The sequence below is a fragment of the Acanthisitta chloris genome, unplaced genomic scaffold (genome assembly GCF_000695815.1).
Source record: "Acanthisitta chloris isolate BGI_N310 unplaced genomic scaffold, ASM69581v1 scaffold141, whole genome shotgun sequence".
In the NCBI taxonomy this organism is placed as follows: Eukaryota; Metazoa; Chordata; class Aves; order Passeriformes; family Acanthisittidae; genus Acanthisitta; species Acanthisitta chloris.
This window is the reverse complement of record NW_008654129.1, coordinates 15,606-34,143: the sequence shown is the minus strand read 5'-3', so window position 1 is coordinate 34,143 and position 18,538 is coordinate 15,606. Positions and strand designations below refer to the sequence as shown.

At 44.2% G+C, this 18,538-nt stretch overlaps 1 protein-coding gene across 1 annotated transcript in view; it reads left to right on the top strand.

Annotated features, from left to right (window-relative positions):
- Window positions 1-18,538, top strand: part of PHF2 (PHD finger protein 2) — a gene marked incomplete at both ends in the record, with an annotated part of 39,757 nt that overhangs the window by 5,618 nt on the left and 15,601 nt on the right. The window contains 11 exons of the mRNA XM_009083344.1: window positions 526-640; window positions 4,387-4,547; window positions 6,834-6,975; window positions 10,033-10,219; window positions 10,785-10,947; window positions 12,180-12,267; window positions 12,872-12,978; window positions 14,034-14,125; window positions 15,115-15,204; window positions 16,694-17,065; window positions 17,806-17,925. Of these exons, the coding sequence (XP_009081592.1) occupies window positions 526-640; window positions 4,387-4,547; window positions 6,834-6,975; window positions 10,033-10,219; window positions 10,785-10,947; window positions 12,180-12,267; window positions 12,872-12,978; window positions 14,034-14,125; window positions 15,115-15,204; window positions 16,694-17,065; window positions 17,806-17,925 (1,637 nt within the window). The remainder of the gene's footprint in view (window positions 1-525; window positions 641-4,386; window positions 4,548-6,833; window positions 6,976-10,032; window positions 10,220-10,784; window positions 10,948-12,179; window positions 12,268-12,871; window positions 12,979-14,033; window positions 14,126-15,114; window positions 15,205-16,693; window positions 17,066-17,805; window positions 17,926-18,538) is intronic.

Below are 18,538 nucleotides of genomic sequence, written 5' to 3'. Positions count from 1 at the left end.
CAGTCCAGGCTCTGTCAGACAGCCTTCCCCATCTGCCCCATTCCTAGGGCAAGGGGGCAGATTCCTCAATTGGCTCCATCCTGCCAAAATCCCCTCTCCCTCTCCCTCTCCCTCTCCCTCTCCCTCTCCTCTCTTGAGAAACATGCTCACAAAGTTCCATTCTGGATCTCAAGGAAAGGGGCTTTCTGAGGGTTTCCTGATGAGGCTGCAGTGTGCACTCTGGCAAGCTCAGTGTCCAGAGCCCGTGTTTGCATGCAGCCTGCAGTAGCTGTGCAGCTCAGCAATTACCCGTCTGGTTGCCCTCATGCTCCAAAACACACACTGCTCGCTCTGTAATGGATCTTCAGGCTGCACTACAATTGGCTAATGGTGCATTGAGAGCAGTATTAAAATCTGCAGTGCAGCATAGTGGGGGTTCCCTCCGCTCTGCTCACGGGAGAAATTAAATGAAGATTTGTCCTTCCTGCCAATGTCTTTGTAATTTCCTTCTAGTTAACATTAACTGTCCAATTCATTCTATTTCAGTAAAAAAGAAAAGAAATTGGCATAAGCATGATACGGGCCAGACAACAGAGGTCAAGCCTGTACAGAATGGGAGCCAAGTCTTTATCAAAGAACTTCGAAGTCGGACGTTTCCCAGGTGAGTTGTTCAGCCACACATGGGGACAGGCTGTGGAGGTAAGGCCTGTGCAGCCAGTGCCCTGTGAGGCTGGTGATGGACCTTGCTGGAAGTATTACCTAGTATGGAAAGATGATGTTTAAATAAATGCTGTTTCATTGGAGATGTCCTGGGATCTTCCCATTTTTATGTCTGTGCAGCATTATTCAAATCTCCTCTCAGCTGAGCCTAGTTCCTGTGGATTCCCAGAGATGGGGGTTATGAAGGCAAATTCATAGAATCATAGAATCCCAGAATGGTTTAGGTTAGAAGGGGCCTTAAAGATCATGTCATCCCTCCCCCCTGCAATGGGCAGGGACACCTTCCACTAGCCCAGGTTGCTGCAAGCCCCATCCAACCTGGCCTGGAACACTTGCGGGGATGGTGCAGCCACAGCTTCTCTGGGCAACCTGTACCAGTGCCTCACTACCCTCACAGGGAAGAATGTCTTCCTAAACACCTAATCCAGATTTCCCTTCCCTTAGTTTAAAACCATTCCCCCTTGTCCTATTGCTATCTGCCTGTGTAAAAAGCCACTCTCCATCTTTTTCATAAACTCCCTTCAAGTACTGCAAGGCCACAGTGAGATCTCTCTGGAGCCTTCTCTTCTTCAGGCTGAAAAAGAGCATGTTTGGCCTTTACAATATTCACTCCCATAAGAAACCAGCCCATTTATTGCATAGAATTATCCAGTTCTCAAAAATTCTAATGACTTTGCTGAAGCCTGTGTCCATCTTGGAATGAAGAACAACGACATGCTTAGTTGCTGTGTGACAAAGACTCTCTTATTGGGGTAATGAATGGTGCTAATTGTTGCGTGGCGTGTCCCACATGTTACTAGGCTGCTCCAAAGCCATTTGCAAGAGTGATTATTTTCTTCTGGCTCTTCAACGTAGGCCTTAGCCAAATAAATTCTTAATTATTAATAGCTAATGATTTTAGAAGAATCCTTGGAGACAGGCAAAGTGTTCTTGGTAAACACAAATCTTCTTCCTTTTTATGGAGAATTTAATTTCACATTTAATTTAAGGTGGTGGTCTTAGCTGGTTAAGGAAAAAGCTGGAAATAATTCTTTGCAGCTTTTACAGGTGTGTTTTGCTGAACTCAAGATCCAATATTTTTACTTGCTCGGTTATTTAGGACCTAGGCAGATGGACCTCAGTAACCTTGGGTGGCCCCTGAGACTGCACTCACACATGCAACATCCCTGAGTCACTCCCAGACTGTGAAAAACATACAACCCCCCACTTTTGCTGTTTCTCACATAAATGTGTGCATAAGAAAATCCTGCTGCCAAAGGAAAGGGTCTGAGACAGCAAGGTCTGTAGTCAACAGGAGTGCCTGCAGGTCCAGGCCTCTGACATCTACACTCACACCAGTAGTAACACAATGTCTTGCAGAGAAATTTTCTCCTCTAAAGAAAATGAATGGGATGTGCAGATGTGACAGACCAAACCCCAGCACTGATCAGGCAGAGTGTAGTGAAGGAAATAGGGAGTCTCAGGTCAGAAACATCATTGCTGTAACAGCACGTGGTAGTGAGCCCTTGGTGAGGCTCAGGTCAAGAGGAGCCATGAAAAGAGCAAAAGGCAGAAAATATAACTCATGTAATTCTGCTTTTGGATGTTTAATGTGACAACAGTACCACTGATAGCAGTTAAATTGATGGTTCACATGATTCAGTGTAGTGCTAGACTCTCCACTGTGGCATGATTATTACTAGCTGCCCTGGGACTGATCTCTCAGCTGTGTCCGTGGCACATACAGAAGCAAGACACCTCTGCTCTGGAGACAGGCTGGGAGAGGCCAGGCTGTGCAGACAGGAGAAGAGAAGGATCCAGAGAAACCTCAGAGCCCCTTCCAGTGCCTAGCAGGGCTCCAAGAGAGATGGGGAGGGACTTTGGGCAAGGGTGTGGAGTGACAGGATGAGGGGAAATGGCTTCACACTGACAGAGGACAGGGATAGACAGGGTATTGGGAAGAAATTCTTCCCTGGTGGTGAGGTGAGGCATTGCCACAGGTTGCTCAGAGAAGCTGTGGCTGCCCCATCCTTGGAAGTGTTCAAGGCCAGGTTGGAGGCTTGCAGCAACCTGGGCTAGTGGAAGGTCTCCCTGCCTATGCAGGGGATTTGGAACTAGATGAGCTTTAAGGTCCCTTCTAACCAAAACCATTCCATGATTCAATGATTTTGCCACCTAATCAGCCACTGTCTATTCCCTGTGGCTGGAGTGATCCAGAAGCAAGCTGGCTTTCTCAGCTTATCCATATTTCTGTCTTGTTCTTCATGGTCCAAACCCTGCTGGAGCAGCATTACCAGTCCTAGGGTGAGGGGTCCCCTCGTCATGGGGTCAGAGGAGGAGCCCCCACAGATAAGGGTGTCAGGGACCCTGCCACAGGCTGGGTGGGCATCAGGGGGTAACAAAGGGGTCCCCATTGGGAAGAAATTCTTCCCTGTGAGGGTGGTGAGGCATTGCCACAGGTTGCTCAGAGAAGCTGTGGCTGCCCCATCCTTGGAAGTGTTCAAGGCCAGGTTGGAGGCTTGCAGCAACCTGGGCTAGTGGAAGGTCTCCCTGCCTATGCAGGGGATTTGGAACTAGATGAGCTTTAAGGTCCCTTCTAACCAAAACCATTCCATGATTCAATGATTTTGCCACCTAATCAGCCACTGTCTATTCCCTGTGGCTGGAGTGATCCAGAAGCAAGCTGGCTTTCTCAGCTTATCCATATTTCTGTCTTGTTCTTCATGGTCCAAACCCTGCTGGAGCAGCATTACCAGTCCTAGGGTGAGGGGTCCCCTCGTCATGGGGTCAGAGGAGGAGCCCCCACAGATAAGGGTGTCAGGGACCCTGCCACAGGCTGGGTGGGCATCAGGGGGTAACAAAGGTGTCCACCATGGTGGCACTCATGGCCTTGTCCCCTTCCTTACCTGTTTTGGTGCCCTGTGAAGACGTGCACTGGAGTGCAGGACTGAAGACGTGAGCTGGAGTGCAGGACTGCCACAGGGGAAGGCACTCAGGTCTTACCTTCCTGGGGAGGAAGGACTTTTAGGGGGGAGCACTCTAAGTTTGACTGTTCCCAGCTGGCACACAGCACAGGGCAGCAGGGTGCTTTTGGGACTGATGGTCCTTCATATATAGTTACTTTTTGCATGAAATTCAAAGTGCTTCACTCCTGAAAAGATCATGAAACCAGACTTGAATTTCCCTCAGGAGCTGTCTGTGCCAGCAGCTGTTGGCTCGATGGAGCTGCCCTTTCCTCACTTCCCTCGGAGCCCTCCCAGCCACTTCAGAATGATCTGTAGAATGTTTCCCAAGCAATTTATTCCACCACTTTAAAATGATTTGCAAAGTATTTCCAGGGCAATTTATTTGAGATTAGGTAACGTTTTTAATCTTACCTTCTTTAGAGTGGAACATTTAACAGTAATTCCTTTAACATTGATCACTGGTAGCTCAACACATCTTACACTTGAGGAAAACTGTCTTTTGCCATAAGCTGTTATTTTAGGAGCTCCCAGTAGTTGGAGCATGAGGCTGGAGCAATTGATTCTGGATGATTTTATTGTGCCCTTCGTGCTTTGGAATAAATGGCTTTTTGGCTTTTGGCTTATGCATCTAATTTGCATATAATTTCTTATTCATAGTGTTTTCCTTTCATTAGTGAAATGCAGAACATCCCAAACTCAGTGTGGAAGCCTCTCAGCACTGAATGTGTGTTTGTTTTTCCAGTGCTGAAGATATAGTGGTGAAGGTGCCAGGCAGTCAGCTAACGACAGAGTATTTGGAAGAGAAAGGCTTTGCAGAGCCCATCCTCGTCCCCAAGAAGGATGGCCTGGGCCTGGCCGTGCCTGCACCCACCTTCTATGTCAGCGATGTGGAAAACTATGTCGGTGGGTATCTGGCATTGGACTGCTTGGAGCTCAGATGCTTTTTAATAAGAATATATTATTTGTATAAAAATTGTAAAACCTATTTTAAAATGTTGTCCATGTCGTGAGCTGTGCTAGTTTCAGTGTTTGTTATGTAGTGGAAACTTGTAGTTAGCAATTAATTCACTCTTGTTTCATGTACCAGTTTGGCAGTGAGGCTGAGCCAGGCTGCACTGCTCTCCATAGCTTGGCACTGAAAGAAACAGCCACAGTAGAATCAAGAAATGGCTTCTGCAGGCCAGGACTTCATTGGTTACTGCCAGCTCACTTCGTGTTGCAGGAATGACTGCACCATGGCTCCCTCTCTGCCCAGGCAGCCTATTTTTTGGCACTGGTGTCAGAGCTATTTTCAGTGCTGCTGGTCATTTGGATTCATTTTGGCATCCTCCTGTCTCTGCCCTGAGCAGGGTATTGTGCTGTACCTTCTCATTTCCTCCCACCTTGAAAGGTAGACCTTGGCTGTGAGCCAAGGAAGGGGTCTGGAGTTGCTTGTCTGTCTCCACATCCTTCTTCCTTTAGCATGTGTGTCTTGTCTCTTGTCCTCTCTTGCTTTGTCCCTCCATGTCTCTCTCCTTCCAGTCTTTTGGCAAGGCAGCATCCTTTTGGAGCCATGACTGCAGCTCCAGTGAATCTGCCTGTGTTTCATCATTCCTTTATCTCCTTCCATAGTCTGCTAACTCTCCTGCACTCCCTCACCAGGTGAATGTCCCATTCCCCAAACTGGAGAGTGCCATCACCAGCCACTGCTGATATCTGTTGGATCTACAGTGAGATAACTGTGAATACAGGACAATCATGGAATTGGTTAGGTTGGAAAAGCCCTCTAAGACCACTGAGTCCAACCGTTCCCCCAGCACTGCCAGGGCCACCACTAACCATGTCCCCAAGTGACACATCTGCACACCTTTTGCAGTCACAGTGCCTGCGCCACTGCCCTGGGCAGCCTGTTCCAGTGCCTGAAATACAACACTTCATTGTTGTTTCTCTCTCCTTGCTTCTACAGGAAACGTATTTTCTGTGCCCCCCTGCTGCACTCAGCAGATGTTCTTGTATGCCCAGGGTGCTCCTCGAGCATCTGCTGGTGCTCTTTTAGCCTCTAGACAAAATCATCTGCCCCACCAACAGGACTCTTAGTGCAAAGCTGGAGGGAACAACACAGGTTGTTTAATCTGAGCTGGCACCAGGTTTGGGTGAAGGGCACAAATCCGTGCTGCTCTGGCCTCCATGCAGTCCATTCGCTTGCGAGGGATTTCCCAGGATTTCCTGGGCAGGGATTTATCCTACTGCTTAGTATTTTATTACCTTGGACCTGGAATGTCTTTTAGAAATAACCTGAATTAGCAGAGGACAAACCACTGCCAAAGACATCATGATGCTCTGGCACTTTGTGAAAAATAAATTGATTTTTTTCCCCCTCTTAATGTGGAAAAAGCTGTGAATGTGTGTATAAAGCTCTGCCTTACTCCTTGTGTTCTGTGTTTGCCCAGTGTAAGATTCCACTAATTGACTAATGTTGTTAGTGTCCACACCAGAGATTTGGATCCAACAAGGTCTATCAGAGGAAATGGGCAAGCAGATCATCCCTGTATTCTGCTACAAAGAGGGTGGATTTTTGATAGATGACATTTTGGGTTAAATAACAAAAAATGAACTTTTTGGGGTCACACCTGAAATATCATGGTGAAAACTGGGAATTTTCCTTCAAAATTTCTCCTTGATTATAGATTTGGTGAGCAGAAATTTAAAATAGAGCATAAGAGAACTTAGAATTCTGGAAAATCAGCTGGAGAAGACATTTGCACTTGTACAGTATTGTAATAGTCATACTTGGAGTAGTACAATATTATACCCTGTCTGCAACCACAGAACCTTTACAGCATGGTGGGTAGGAGGGCTTGCTCCATAGGTATTTGCATTTCATTTTCACCCATCAAATAAAATCCATAGTGAAATTAATAGATTCAAAATAAGATTCATCCTTTAAAGAAAAAAACTACAAAAAAAATTATGTCAGGGGCATGGCTACGATAGCACCATTTTCTGGATGTTTTATGCATATACATATCTTTCATGCACATATGTGTATGTGGGTACAATTGTAAACAACAGGGAGGATATAAGGGCTGAAGAGATCAGAAAATCAGAAGACTGAGGTGTTTCTGGCCGTGTTAACTCACCCCCAAGCACGGGAAATGGGGCGAGGCATTCTGCCTGTCAACCTCTCTTCTTCGCTGAATTCATGTGCAGGACCAGAGCGCAGTGTTGATGTCACTGATGTCACCAAGCAGAAAGACTGCAAGATGAAGCTCAAGGAATTTGTGGATTACTACTATAGCACAAACAGGAAAAGGGTCCTCAATGTCACCAACCTGGAGTTCTCCGACACCAGGTAAGGGTGCAGCCTGCTGCACTGCAATCACTAGAGATTTACTTATAGTTAATTTATTATTTTATAGAGAATATATTTCTATATCATAACATAGTTGTGTATTTTATCTTATATGTTATTTTAGAATTATATTAATATTGCTTACATTTAATGATATATAAATTGTAATTTTAAGTGACTGAATCCTGCACTGTGTCCTGGATACATGGAGGTGTTCAACAGGGAAGTTTGAGCAGCCTCTGCCTTCCCCAATGCCTCCCTCGTTAGGGAATGCTCTTTAACCTTGGGTTAGCAGCTTCTGATTGCTCCAACTCTGCCCTACATAAGCCATACACAGCCAGTTCAGGCACAGCATAGAATGAAGGGGTTATTTGCTTTGTGAGAACAGTTCAGAGCATCAGTGATGGTAGCTCACCCCTGTGTGTCACCAGCATTTGTGTGCCATCAGCAGTCAGAACAGGACATTTGAGTACCTTCCAGTTTTCTTTCAGCTCCAGTAGTACAGGCACAGTTCATTCAGTGCAGCTATATGCTCAAATATAACTTGATACCCCAGGAGGGAATTCTCTGCCTTGTCCTGGTGGGGAAGGGCAACAATCTGTGTTCCAAGTATGATCTTAGGTACTTGGGTGCAACGTGATAAACACCATTAAGACCAAAGCAGGTAGGACAGGGTGACCACAGAGGTGTGATGATGGTCTGTGTGGGACAACATGGACACAAGGGGCAGTAATTTTTAATTGTGTTGTTTTTTTGGTGAGATGGGAATCTTGATGGATGTAAGGCAACACCAGCCCTTCTTCCAGCTTAAAGTGATCTTGAGACATGATGACCTGCCCAGCACATTCTTTTTTAAAGTGTTGTACAGCAGTGAGCATCCTACTCGGTGTGAGTGCATCATGCTTACTAAAATCTTCCATGCAAAGCAGCAGAGAGTGAGTAAGTAGATGAGGCGTGACTTAAGGTGTAGTGTAACATCAGTGGGTGGCCTTGAAGAAGAACAAATTTGAAATTGTTATAGTTTTGCAATCCCACAGCATGTGTTCTGCTTTCAGTGCTTTTTCCACTTAACCTGTGATCTGTCTGACAGCAGCTCAGAGTGGTGCTGACTTCCCAGTGGCGGGTTGGGGGTGATGGTGCAGATCAGCTAGATTTGATATTAGGAAGGAATTCTCTGTGAGAGTGGTGAGACACTGGCACAGGTTGCCCAGAGAAGCTGTGGCTGCCCCTTCCCTGGAAGTGTCAAAGACCAGGCTGGATGGGGCTTGGAGCAACCTGGGCTAGTGGGAGGTGTTCCTGCCCATGGACTAGATGGGAACTAGATGGTCATTAAGGTCTGTTCCAACCCAAACTATTCTGTGATGTCAGTGCTTCAGAGCTGAGGTCACTGCATGGTGTTCTCTATAGCTGAGCTCATCCCCTGAGCTGTGCTTTTCATTCCAGGAGTGGACAGGTGCATCTGTATCACATTGAACATCATACAGCTGTGCAGCTCAGTTTTACAGGTCATATAGCCCTTAAGGTTAGCTGATACTTCCAGAAGGGAAGCACCAGAGCAGGAAAAGATACCTTACATACAAACACTGCACAGATGATGATGAATGTCAGCAGAAAAATGAAGAATGTTTGTTTAGGGGAGCAATCTGTTTCAGCAAGAAGACTTAAAAAAGAAGGCTGGTGGATAATGACAAGCTCATTTTCCCCAGCCATTCCCTTGAGCACTGTAGTTGGGATTTCATGGCACACACCCATTGCTGCAGAGATCAGCTCTACTCATTACTGGCTTCAGAGATCACTGGGATCTTCAGCAGAGATTATTCAGCTTTCTGCCATTATCCCTGAATAACAGGATGTCTTTTGTACTGAAGGACTGCTGGAGCTGTCGCTCATACACCTCTAATTTAGACATTAATAGCAAATATTTTATTTCTTAGCAAAGACAGTGACAGTTTAATTGAATGCACTGCTCCATCTTCCCTGCCATGGAAATGGAGCTATTGTCATCAGGGTTTGACACTGAGTGCAAATGACATGGGGAGCATTTAATTTTGGTTTGAAGTGCAGATGCTCTTACTGACGTGGTATTTTAGTGTGTCCAGCAGTGAATCTCTACCTTCTGCATCTATTAGCCCAAATTTTGGACTGTTTAAATCTAAACTTTAGCACATTCTGGGATGAAACACATTTTATTATCTTTTTTCATGCCACTTCATTGTCTTGTCTGTGATTTATAGTATATGTTATGTATTTAATATAAACATAATATGTGCATTATATAAATAAATACATGAAGTATATGTTCAATGCAAATGAATAGTTTGCATAAATTATAGACATGTATACTATATGAATACATGTTAAATGTAAATTAATAAATTGAGTTGTATAAATTTTAGAAATATATACTATATGAGCATATGCTTCATGTAGATTAATTTGTGTGAATTATAGAAATAAATATTGTATTTGTTATATTTTAAATATATTCACATTATCAACCCAAATTAGACCTTTTCCTTCTGCTGAGCTTTTAATGCAATTTAGTCAATCTAAATAAGATCACTGATTGTCAGCATCAGATCAAGACTCATTTGGTCCTTAACCATTAATGTTATTGCTATTAGGATTTTTAATATCCAGCTTAATTTGCAAATTTTTAAGGTTTACCAGAGGATTTATGTCAGAGCATACACATTTCACTTTCTTTTCTGAAGGGGGCTGGAAAGGTGACTGTGATAACAGTTCTGTTGATAGCTGAGCCTATGTAGCAAGAGACAGGGGGTGGCAAAATTCAAACAGCATATATTTGACCATAGATGCTCTATGGAAAGAAGGCAAAGGATCATTGCTAAGTCAGCATCATACTTAAAAAAACTTAAATCTCTGTCTGTAAACAGTTTTCCCAAATTTTTTGAATGAAGAGCAGTTCCACTGCCACAAGAGGAGCTGCTTCAGTTTGCCATGCAAGTATTGGAGCCACACTCGCTTCTTGTCATATCAGGGTCCTTGTGCTCTCATTTATAAGCTGCCTGTCTGTTCTCCATTCTCTCTGCAAAGGATGTCCAGTTTTGTAGAGCCTCCTGATATTGTTAAGAAGTTGTCCTGGGTGGAAAACTACTGGCCTGATGATGCTCTGCTGGCTAAACCCAAAGTGACCAAGTACTGCCTGATCTGTGTGAAGGACAGCTACACCGACTTCCACATAGACTCTGGTGGAGCTTCTGCCTGGTACCATGTGCTGAAGGTGAGGGGTCCTGGGTTTTGGGTCTGTCTAAGTAACAAACTAAATTCTATACACAAGGACCATCCAAAAACTCTCTCTGGAAAATCTCTCAGCTCTTGGGGCTTTTTTTCTCCATGGACCTGTTGTATCTGAGCCTTAACTGGTGTAAGTGGGTATGCTCCCAGCAGTACCGGAGTCTCCTGAGTGAGGAAGCACTTGGAGCAGGAAAGTTCTCTGTGCATTTTCACTCTATTAGGATTTTAATATTTGTTTAGTGCCTTCTGCACATACATCACCCAAGGCCTTAAAGACACCATGTCCTGCTTTTTGTGGGATGATAGAACCTGGTGCTGTAAACCTTTTTGCACCATCACTCCCACAAATCTGAGCAGGTGTGGTCAGCTGGTGATTGACTTATTTCAGCCATTCTGTATGAAGCTGACTAATTTAATTTTATTTATATACTGCTAAAATACACAATGTTCTATGTATATTTAGATAAATATCTCTGTGTGTGTGTGTGTCTGTGCCAGTCAGTGTTGTTTGGTTTGTCTGCTTGTTGCTAATTTTATATTTTCTAATTCAGGGAGAAAAGATATTTTATCTCATCAAACCAGCCTCTGCAAATATTTCTCTGTATGAACGCTGGCAGTCAGCAGCAAACCACAGTGAGATGTTCTTTGCAGACCAAGTAGATAAATGTTACAAATGCACCGTTAAACAAGGCCAGACACTCTTCATCCCATCAGGTGAGCAGGCTGGGGCAGGTGGCCTTTCCTCCTCCTTTTAGAATAGCTCATCCAAAATGCCAGAGGGGTGGGATTTGATGACTTTCTCTGACAAAGTGTGAAGCTTAGTTTTCAGTACAAGTTTAATTTCATGTGCTTACAAGCAAAACAAAACAAATCAGAACTTTTATGGCTTTCTGTCAATATTTTAGCAGCCTTTCATTCATGGTCTAGTTAGGTTGCAGTAACTCATGAGTTCTCTCTCTGTATCCACCATGACACTGGTGCTTTCTGAATGTAACAGAATTTGCACTGAATTAATTTACATTCTGGTCATGACACCCTACAAAATCCTTGTCACAGACATTAATCCCCTGTGATACAGGAACTACAGGTGCCTGCAGAAGTGTGAGCATGCACTTACAGTTTCACAGGAGGCCAAAGACATTGATGTCACAGATTTTTGTCTGTTATTTGATAGACTTAGGGGTAGTGGATTTTGTTTTTCTTGGTTCTTGGAAGGGTCTCCATAAGGAAAGGGAGTTGATCAGAAGATAGTGCAGGGTTTGAAGTGAGTAGTTCTTCTCCAGTCCATCTCCCTCAGCTTCCTCTCACCATGAACAATTGTTTCCTCATTTTCATTGCTGTTTCCAGCCCTCCCTGTTACCTGTTGAAACTAATCTCTTTGGTATAGGTATCTTTTCTTCTTCTAAGTGCATTTAAATGGTGCAGAGCACCCTCGAGCCAGTCAGTGACAGTAACTGGTACCGGTGCTCAGGAGGCAGCAGCCAGTAGTGCTGTTTTTCTGGGTGACTGTACTCTTGCACAGAATGTTTACACACTTGATTTCTACCTCAAGTGTAAGCAGTGTAAAGTAGGTGTTTCTCTCATGGCCATCTGTGAAGCAGATGGTGGAACAAACACTGAGCAATTTATAGAGATTCACTCACTTGAGTAATTTCTGTATGAAAATTCATGTTTGGAAAACACCTGGTTCTGACACTGTGATAAAGTACGTGTCAGGAGCTGTCACAGGTTTTTATGGAGATGGGAAAGCAGCTGCCATTATGTAGCAAGGCAAACAAGGGGCCAGAGGCAGCTTTGTTCAAAGTGTGTGTGGTTCAGGGGCTGGACTGAAGAACTGTATTGGTACCTAGGGAGTAAGTTGTTCAGTGAAGTATAAACATCATGTTGTGGTTAAAATCTGAGTTACTGCCATTCCAGTTTTTATCCTGAGGACTCCTCTTTTGTAGGTTGGATTTATGCAACTCTAACACCTGTAGACTGCCTGGCCTTCGCAGGACATTTTCTACACAGTCTGAGCGTTGAAATGCAGATGAGGTAATCTGTGGTTAAAATCTAAAGCTGCGTAGAGGCTAATAAATCTGGGTCATCTGTGGCTATAATCTAAATCTAGGTAGAGGTTAATAAAGCAGCGATCCTATTTCCTATTAAATAGCTACATTGGCAGTGTAGCTCTGTTGGGCAGTTTGGGGTAGCGTACCCACCTCTGTCCCCTCTGACCTCTCTCGCACTGAGATATTCCAAGCTGTCCTTACACCTGTTGCAAGCACATGGGAGGATATGTGAGGTACCTGAATTGGTGTTGTCACACCCTGAAGGAATAACTATTACAAACTGCTGGGAGTTTTACCCTGGCCCATGCCATTTGCTGCTGGATAAGCCCCCCCTGCTCAGCTGTGCTCTTTGCCCAGCGTTAAGACAATACAAGTAGTTCTTTATTGATTCTGGGCAAATAATGCAATAAAACTATCACACATCTGTATCCCAGTGTTTTACTACTGCTGTTATGTTTTGCTTTTGGGCTGATGCCAGACTATGTGGCAGCAGCACAAAGAAGTGACAGACTGCAAAATGACCCTGGGGAATTTGCGACACCCTTGTGCCCTGCGATGCTCTCACTCCCTCTGGTTTTGTCTTGCAGGGCATATGAAGTAGAAAGACGATTGAAAATCGTCAGTCTGACCCAGTTTCCAAACTTTGAAACGGCATGTTGGTATATGGGGAAGCATCTACTAGAGAAATTCAAAGGTAAAACTGCATTTCCTCGCCTGCCTCGATGGCTCAGCTTTGGGCTCTGACAACAGTTACCCTTAATTTCTGCTGATGTCCACATCAGGTGAACAGGTGGCCAAAACTGGCCTTGTTAGTGTTTGAAAACTGCTTTGAACATACCAGCAGAATATGCTGCTCTGGTCCAGCTCATCCCTGAATATCCTGCTATCATGCTCTGGGAAGAGATGTCTCTCTTACCTGTACCTAAAGGAAGGTTTAATCTGCTTTATAAAATGTCTTTAAGTTGCCTCAGAGGCAAATAATGCTGTAATTTCATTTTAGTTTTGAGTTGCCTGTCAGTCTGGATTCATTCCCTGTTTGAACTGAATGAGCTATGGGTTCTGTCAGCCCGAGGCACAGAGCAGCCCTTCCCTCTCCCTTCATCCTGCTGATCCCGGGACAAGTACATGGGTGGGATGCATGTACATGTAACCACAGGAGCATCAGGCATATGGGCAGCAGGAGCACTGGGAATTAAAGCCAAGTTTTCTCTGAAGTTCAGACTCTTCCAGATCAGATTCCTGCAGAGCTGACCCAAACATCCATGTATGGATATTCTTTAAAGATTCAGTCTTGCTTCATTCTTTGCCTTTATTTCTCCTACTATAGAATATGTCCAGAGACACCCATCAGATCCTTCTATAACAAGAAAAACATGTCTCATTGATCCACAAGGTGCTTTTTCAGAATTCAGCCAGAATCAAAAAACTGCTGACAGTACCTTTTTCTTCCCACAGCCTAGGATGAATGCCTATGGAAGCAGACTTGAGTGTGGGGCCAAGACAGGAGCCGAAGGATTGACAGTGTAGACATAACTGACAGGAGTGCAGTGTAGGAAGGCTGAGTTGGATTTGTGACACAGTAAATATACTCCTTATTACCATCAAGTTACAGTAGGAATTCGTTTGTAGGGGCCAACTCTCAAAGAGTTAGCTTTAAATTCCCCAGTTAAACTTTTTCAAATTAAAGACTTTCTGGAAGCAGCTGTAGCTGTCAGTGGTTGAATGACATTGGTTGTTTTCTCTACTTAGGTTTGCATAAAGCTGGGCAACAACCTCCTGCTCATTTACTCCAAGGAGCAAAGATTCTTAATGGTGCTTTCAGGTCGTGGACTAAAAAACAGGTAGGAGAAGCAGTCTGGATTAATACCGTGTGTTTGTCAGTTGCTGGAGCAGAGAGGAAACGCTACAACAAATGACATCTCCATAGCAAAACATCCAGTTCTAAGATGTCAAAGAGAAGGAACTGGGAGAAGGGGAAGGCAGACAGTAGCTGAGATCTCAGTGCCACATGAAGAGTCAGTGGGCAGAAAGATCCCACCAGAGTTTTAAAAAAGTCAGTGCTACACATAGCCGAAAGGGCTCTGGATGAGAGCTCTCCATGACTCTGAGCATCTCTCTATGCCACAGCAGCTCAGCAGAGGCTGCATGCAGCAAGGGCTGGAAAAACATCTGCATTTCTGTGGGCACAAGTTGCCCAGCTCCTGCAAACCAACACCTTAATCGAGCCAGGAAACACACACTGGTTGGAGACAAGGCTTAAAGGGATTTGCAGCCTGAATTTCCTGCTGCAGCCATGTCAGAAGTGTTATTCTTGCATGTGTGACTCCTAAATTTTTGAGGAATCAGCTGCAGGAGACAGCCCATTCCACCATTAAACATGAGTGGGGGAACTGGCCAAAGTTGAATTTTGAATATTGTAACACACACATGAGTGCAGATGCTGTCAGTCCTGTCAGTGAGCTCTCAGGACCCTCTGCACAGAGGTGTTGCACTCACTGAGGACACCAGCCCGAGACAGTCTCTCCTCATAGATGCAGAGAAAGATTTTCTCACAGAATCTCTTGCAAGGGGGTGAGCTAAGTGATGTTACAGTTGTGAAAATGCAGTAATATCTGAAAAAAAGATGATTGACTTTGTTGTTCTCTCAGGACAACTAGTTACAATAACATTTATAAGGGGGAAAAAATGTGTATTTTTTCCTTGTTTGGACTTCTGATGCAGTCAGGGTTGATTCCAGTACATAGGAAAAATATGGATGTGTCCCTTCAAGAGCTTTATATTTTTGAAAAAAAATGCACAGAAACAGCAATCTAGCTTTGTTCTCTTTTAGGCTTTAGCAGAACATGAAGATGAACTACCAGAAAACTTCAAACCAGCACAACTTATCAAGGACCTTGCCAAAGAAATAAGATTAAGTGAGGTTTGTGCTGTTTTCATATTAACTATATTGGGGGTCTCTTCATAATCTAGGCTGTAAAATGGATGAATTGAAATAGATGAATCTTTTTATCCCACTCTCTTAATTAAAACAATCCTGCTCAGGACTCGTTTGTGTCTTGTTGTGAGCTTGTTCGGGCTCCTATTTCATTTACACTGTGTCTGCCTGTCCTACATCCTTTCTTCTTCAACTTGCCCTAGCAAGACTAGCCACACTCCCCTCTCCATCCTTTTTTATCTCTTTCACTTTAGCTACCCAAAAATAGGATAGAACTCACAGAATGCTGTTGCCATCCCTGTGGTCACACTCCCCTTGTAGCATCTCCTTTTCCTTATGCTAATCACTCTTGTCCCTGGCAATGGCTGAGTTTGGGACTCATATTCCGTGCAACTCCCTGATGGGTTGTAGCCAGGTGGGGCTTGGTCTCTTCTCCCAAATAGCAAGTGACAGGATAAGAGGAAATGGCCTCAGGTTGCCCCAGGGGAGGTTTAGGTTGGATATTACGGAAAAATTATTCATGGAAAGGGCTGCCCAGTCCTGGCACAGCTGCCCAGGGCAGTGGTGGAGCCCCCATCCCTGAAAGGATTTAACAGACATGTGGATGTGGCACCTGGGGACATGGTTAATGGGTGGCCTTGGCAGTGCTGGAGGAACAGTTGGACTCCATGATCTTAGAAGGCTTTTCCAACCTTAATGATTCTACGACTGTCCCAATAGGAAGCCTTGCTCTTGGCTGGCTTTGAGGCAGAGTGACTCTAGCAAGTGAGATAATAATTGCAACATCCAACAAGCTAAACCCAAATGAACCCCAAAACTCCCCAAAAAAGAGGTTGCATGGGGGTATCATCCATTGAGTGTGATACCACATCCCACTTAGTGGAGATATGTGGCAGCTCCTTTAAGAAGACATTGTGTTCCATTACACCCCTAAAGACCTCAAAATTGAAATCTAACTTGTCCTTTGATGCAGCATTTAAGTTTTCTGATTATCAGAACAGCAAGTTAAGCAGAAAATAATTTCTTTTTAATTAGTCAGTGTTAATTTTAATTGGGCAGCTCTTTTACTGCTTATTTTTCCTGAGGGCATGAAATGTGATTCTCCTACATTTATCACATCTGAATTGGATGGAAAGGGTTTGTGCTCAAGCTGATCAGCATTTTAAACAGAAGACTGTTCATTTTATCCATCTGTTTTTGTGGACAGTCCATTTACCAGTCTCTTCTGATGGTACGACCCAGTGAGAGTTGCATTCCCTACCAAACCTCTGGAATTTCTCCAGGGCAGAAATGTGCTTGAGCGATGTGGGGATGGGAATGGGTGGGCAGAGCATTACTGTGACCTGCAATGGGGTCTTCATTCCCCAGCCAGCCTGACCTGTGATGCAGAACTCCCTACAGAAGGGAGGGCTCAGGGGAACATCAAATATGAGACAGGTGGGTCTGAACACCTTGTGTTTTGTGCCAACTACAGAATGCTTCAAAAGCCAGCAAAGCAGACACGAGTGCCAACACCAACACCGAGGAGATCTGCCCTGTGGAGAAGGAGGAGGCACCATCACCCGTCCAAGTGATGCCTCCACCCCCAGCCATAGAAAAGCTCCCTAAAAAAAAGACTCCCAAAACTGTGAAAACACCCAAACAACTGAAGCCATCCAAACCCCCCAAACCTCCCAAGCCTCCCAAACCCCCAAAGCCTCCCAAAACACCGAAAGTGAAGGGAGAAGGCAAAAAGAAAGGAAAGAAGGCAAAGGAGAGTCCACCACCAGCCATTCCCAACCTTGACTTGCTGGAGGCACACACAAAGGAGGCTTTGACCAAGATCGAGACGCCAAAGAAGGGGAAGGTGGGTCACGTTTTAACCTCTTCCTCTTCTCTTGCCATCATAGGGATAAAATCACTCCTTAGGTCTGACGCAAAAAGCAATATATGCAGCAGAGTGTGCAGTCCTGGCTCTGCTGGTGGAAGGACAGGTTTGTAACTACTTGCCCATTGCCCTTCTTTTACCCAGCTGTTGGATTTGATTTGACTGTTGTTTGATTATTGGTGGATATAGAGCCTACCAGAAACCCATTGATATCAAAAGGTATCAATGATGAAGGAATTTGTTTGTAAAGCATCTAATTTGCATGAGATTTTGCTCTAGAATGAGTGATTGAAGATAGAACAATGGTTTTCTTCCACTTTTGCCCATGGAGGACAAGTTTCATTTTGATGTCCTGTAATTCAGCGTGAATTTTGCTGCTGACTTCAGTAGGGCCATGGATCCATTGAGGCACTGACAGAGGAATGGTTGCATGGTGTTTGTGAAGAAATACCCATAAATCTTTCCTAAAATGCCTCTGAATTTCTAGCACTTTCTGAAACCTGTCCTGGAGCGATAGTTGGTGTATCAAGGAAAAATGCAGCTGATCTTCTGCAACCTTAAAGCAGCAGTCTTTGATTGAATATCAGCTTTGGGTTCAAAAAGACAAAATAGGAGTTTTCAAAAATATATCACATTATATTCCAGATAAAGCTTGTGTTTCTGTGGCATTCCAGCACTCCATCCTCATTAAGAGGACTTTTTCCTGACTTTTTCCTCAGGCTGCGAAGAATGTTTTAAGTGTTCCCAATAAGGAATCTGCGAGCAAACAGAATGAGGTGGAGAAATTTGAAGTTCGAGAGCAAAATAAAAGCAAAACAGAAGCCAAATGGAAATATAAGGTAATGTCACCTGTTAAATTCTGCTGCTGGTTCTGTCACAAAAGTGATAAGTCAAGGGTGGAGAAGTGTTTGTGACTCTGCCTAAGCTGAGAGGGTGAGGCAGCAATTTTTGGTTCCTAGAGTAAAAAATGAAGCAGAAAATTGTCAATGGATCACTGATAAAGGAAGTGGAAGAGGATGGGTGGATTCTTCAAAAGCATGTGCTGAATTGTCCATCTCATCCCTGGTGACACCAGACTGTTAACAGTGATGGTTCAGTGTTGAACCCTTTTGTGATCCTTGCTGTAACATAGATCTACTGCTTTCAGTCTGGAGTAGTTCCAGAGAAATCATTAACTAATGGTGGTGTAAAATTAGAGTTAATGAAATCTGAATTATGGCACATGGATTGAAAGGTTGTCTTCCTGAAGGGCTAGTGTAGGGTGAGTGAAATTCATCCATAGAACAGGACAGTTTGTCTCCAGGTGCAATCAAACAAGGTGAGCCCAGGCCTTGCCACTGAAATAGCTGTGCTTTGTGAAGGTGCAAACAAATTCCCCTGTTACAGCATCTTCTGTTAGTTACTACATTTGGGGGGACTTATTTGGATATTAGGAAGAAATTCTTCCCTGTG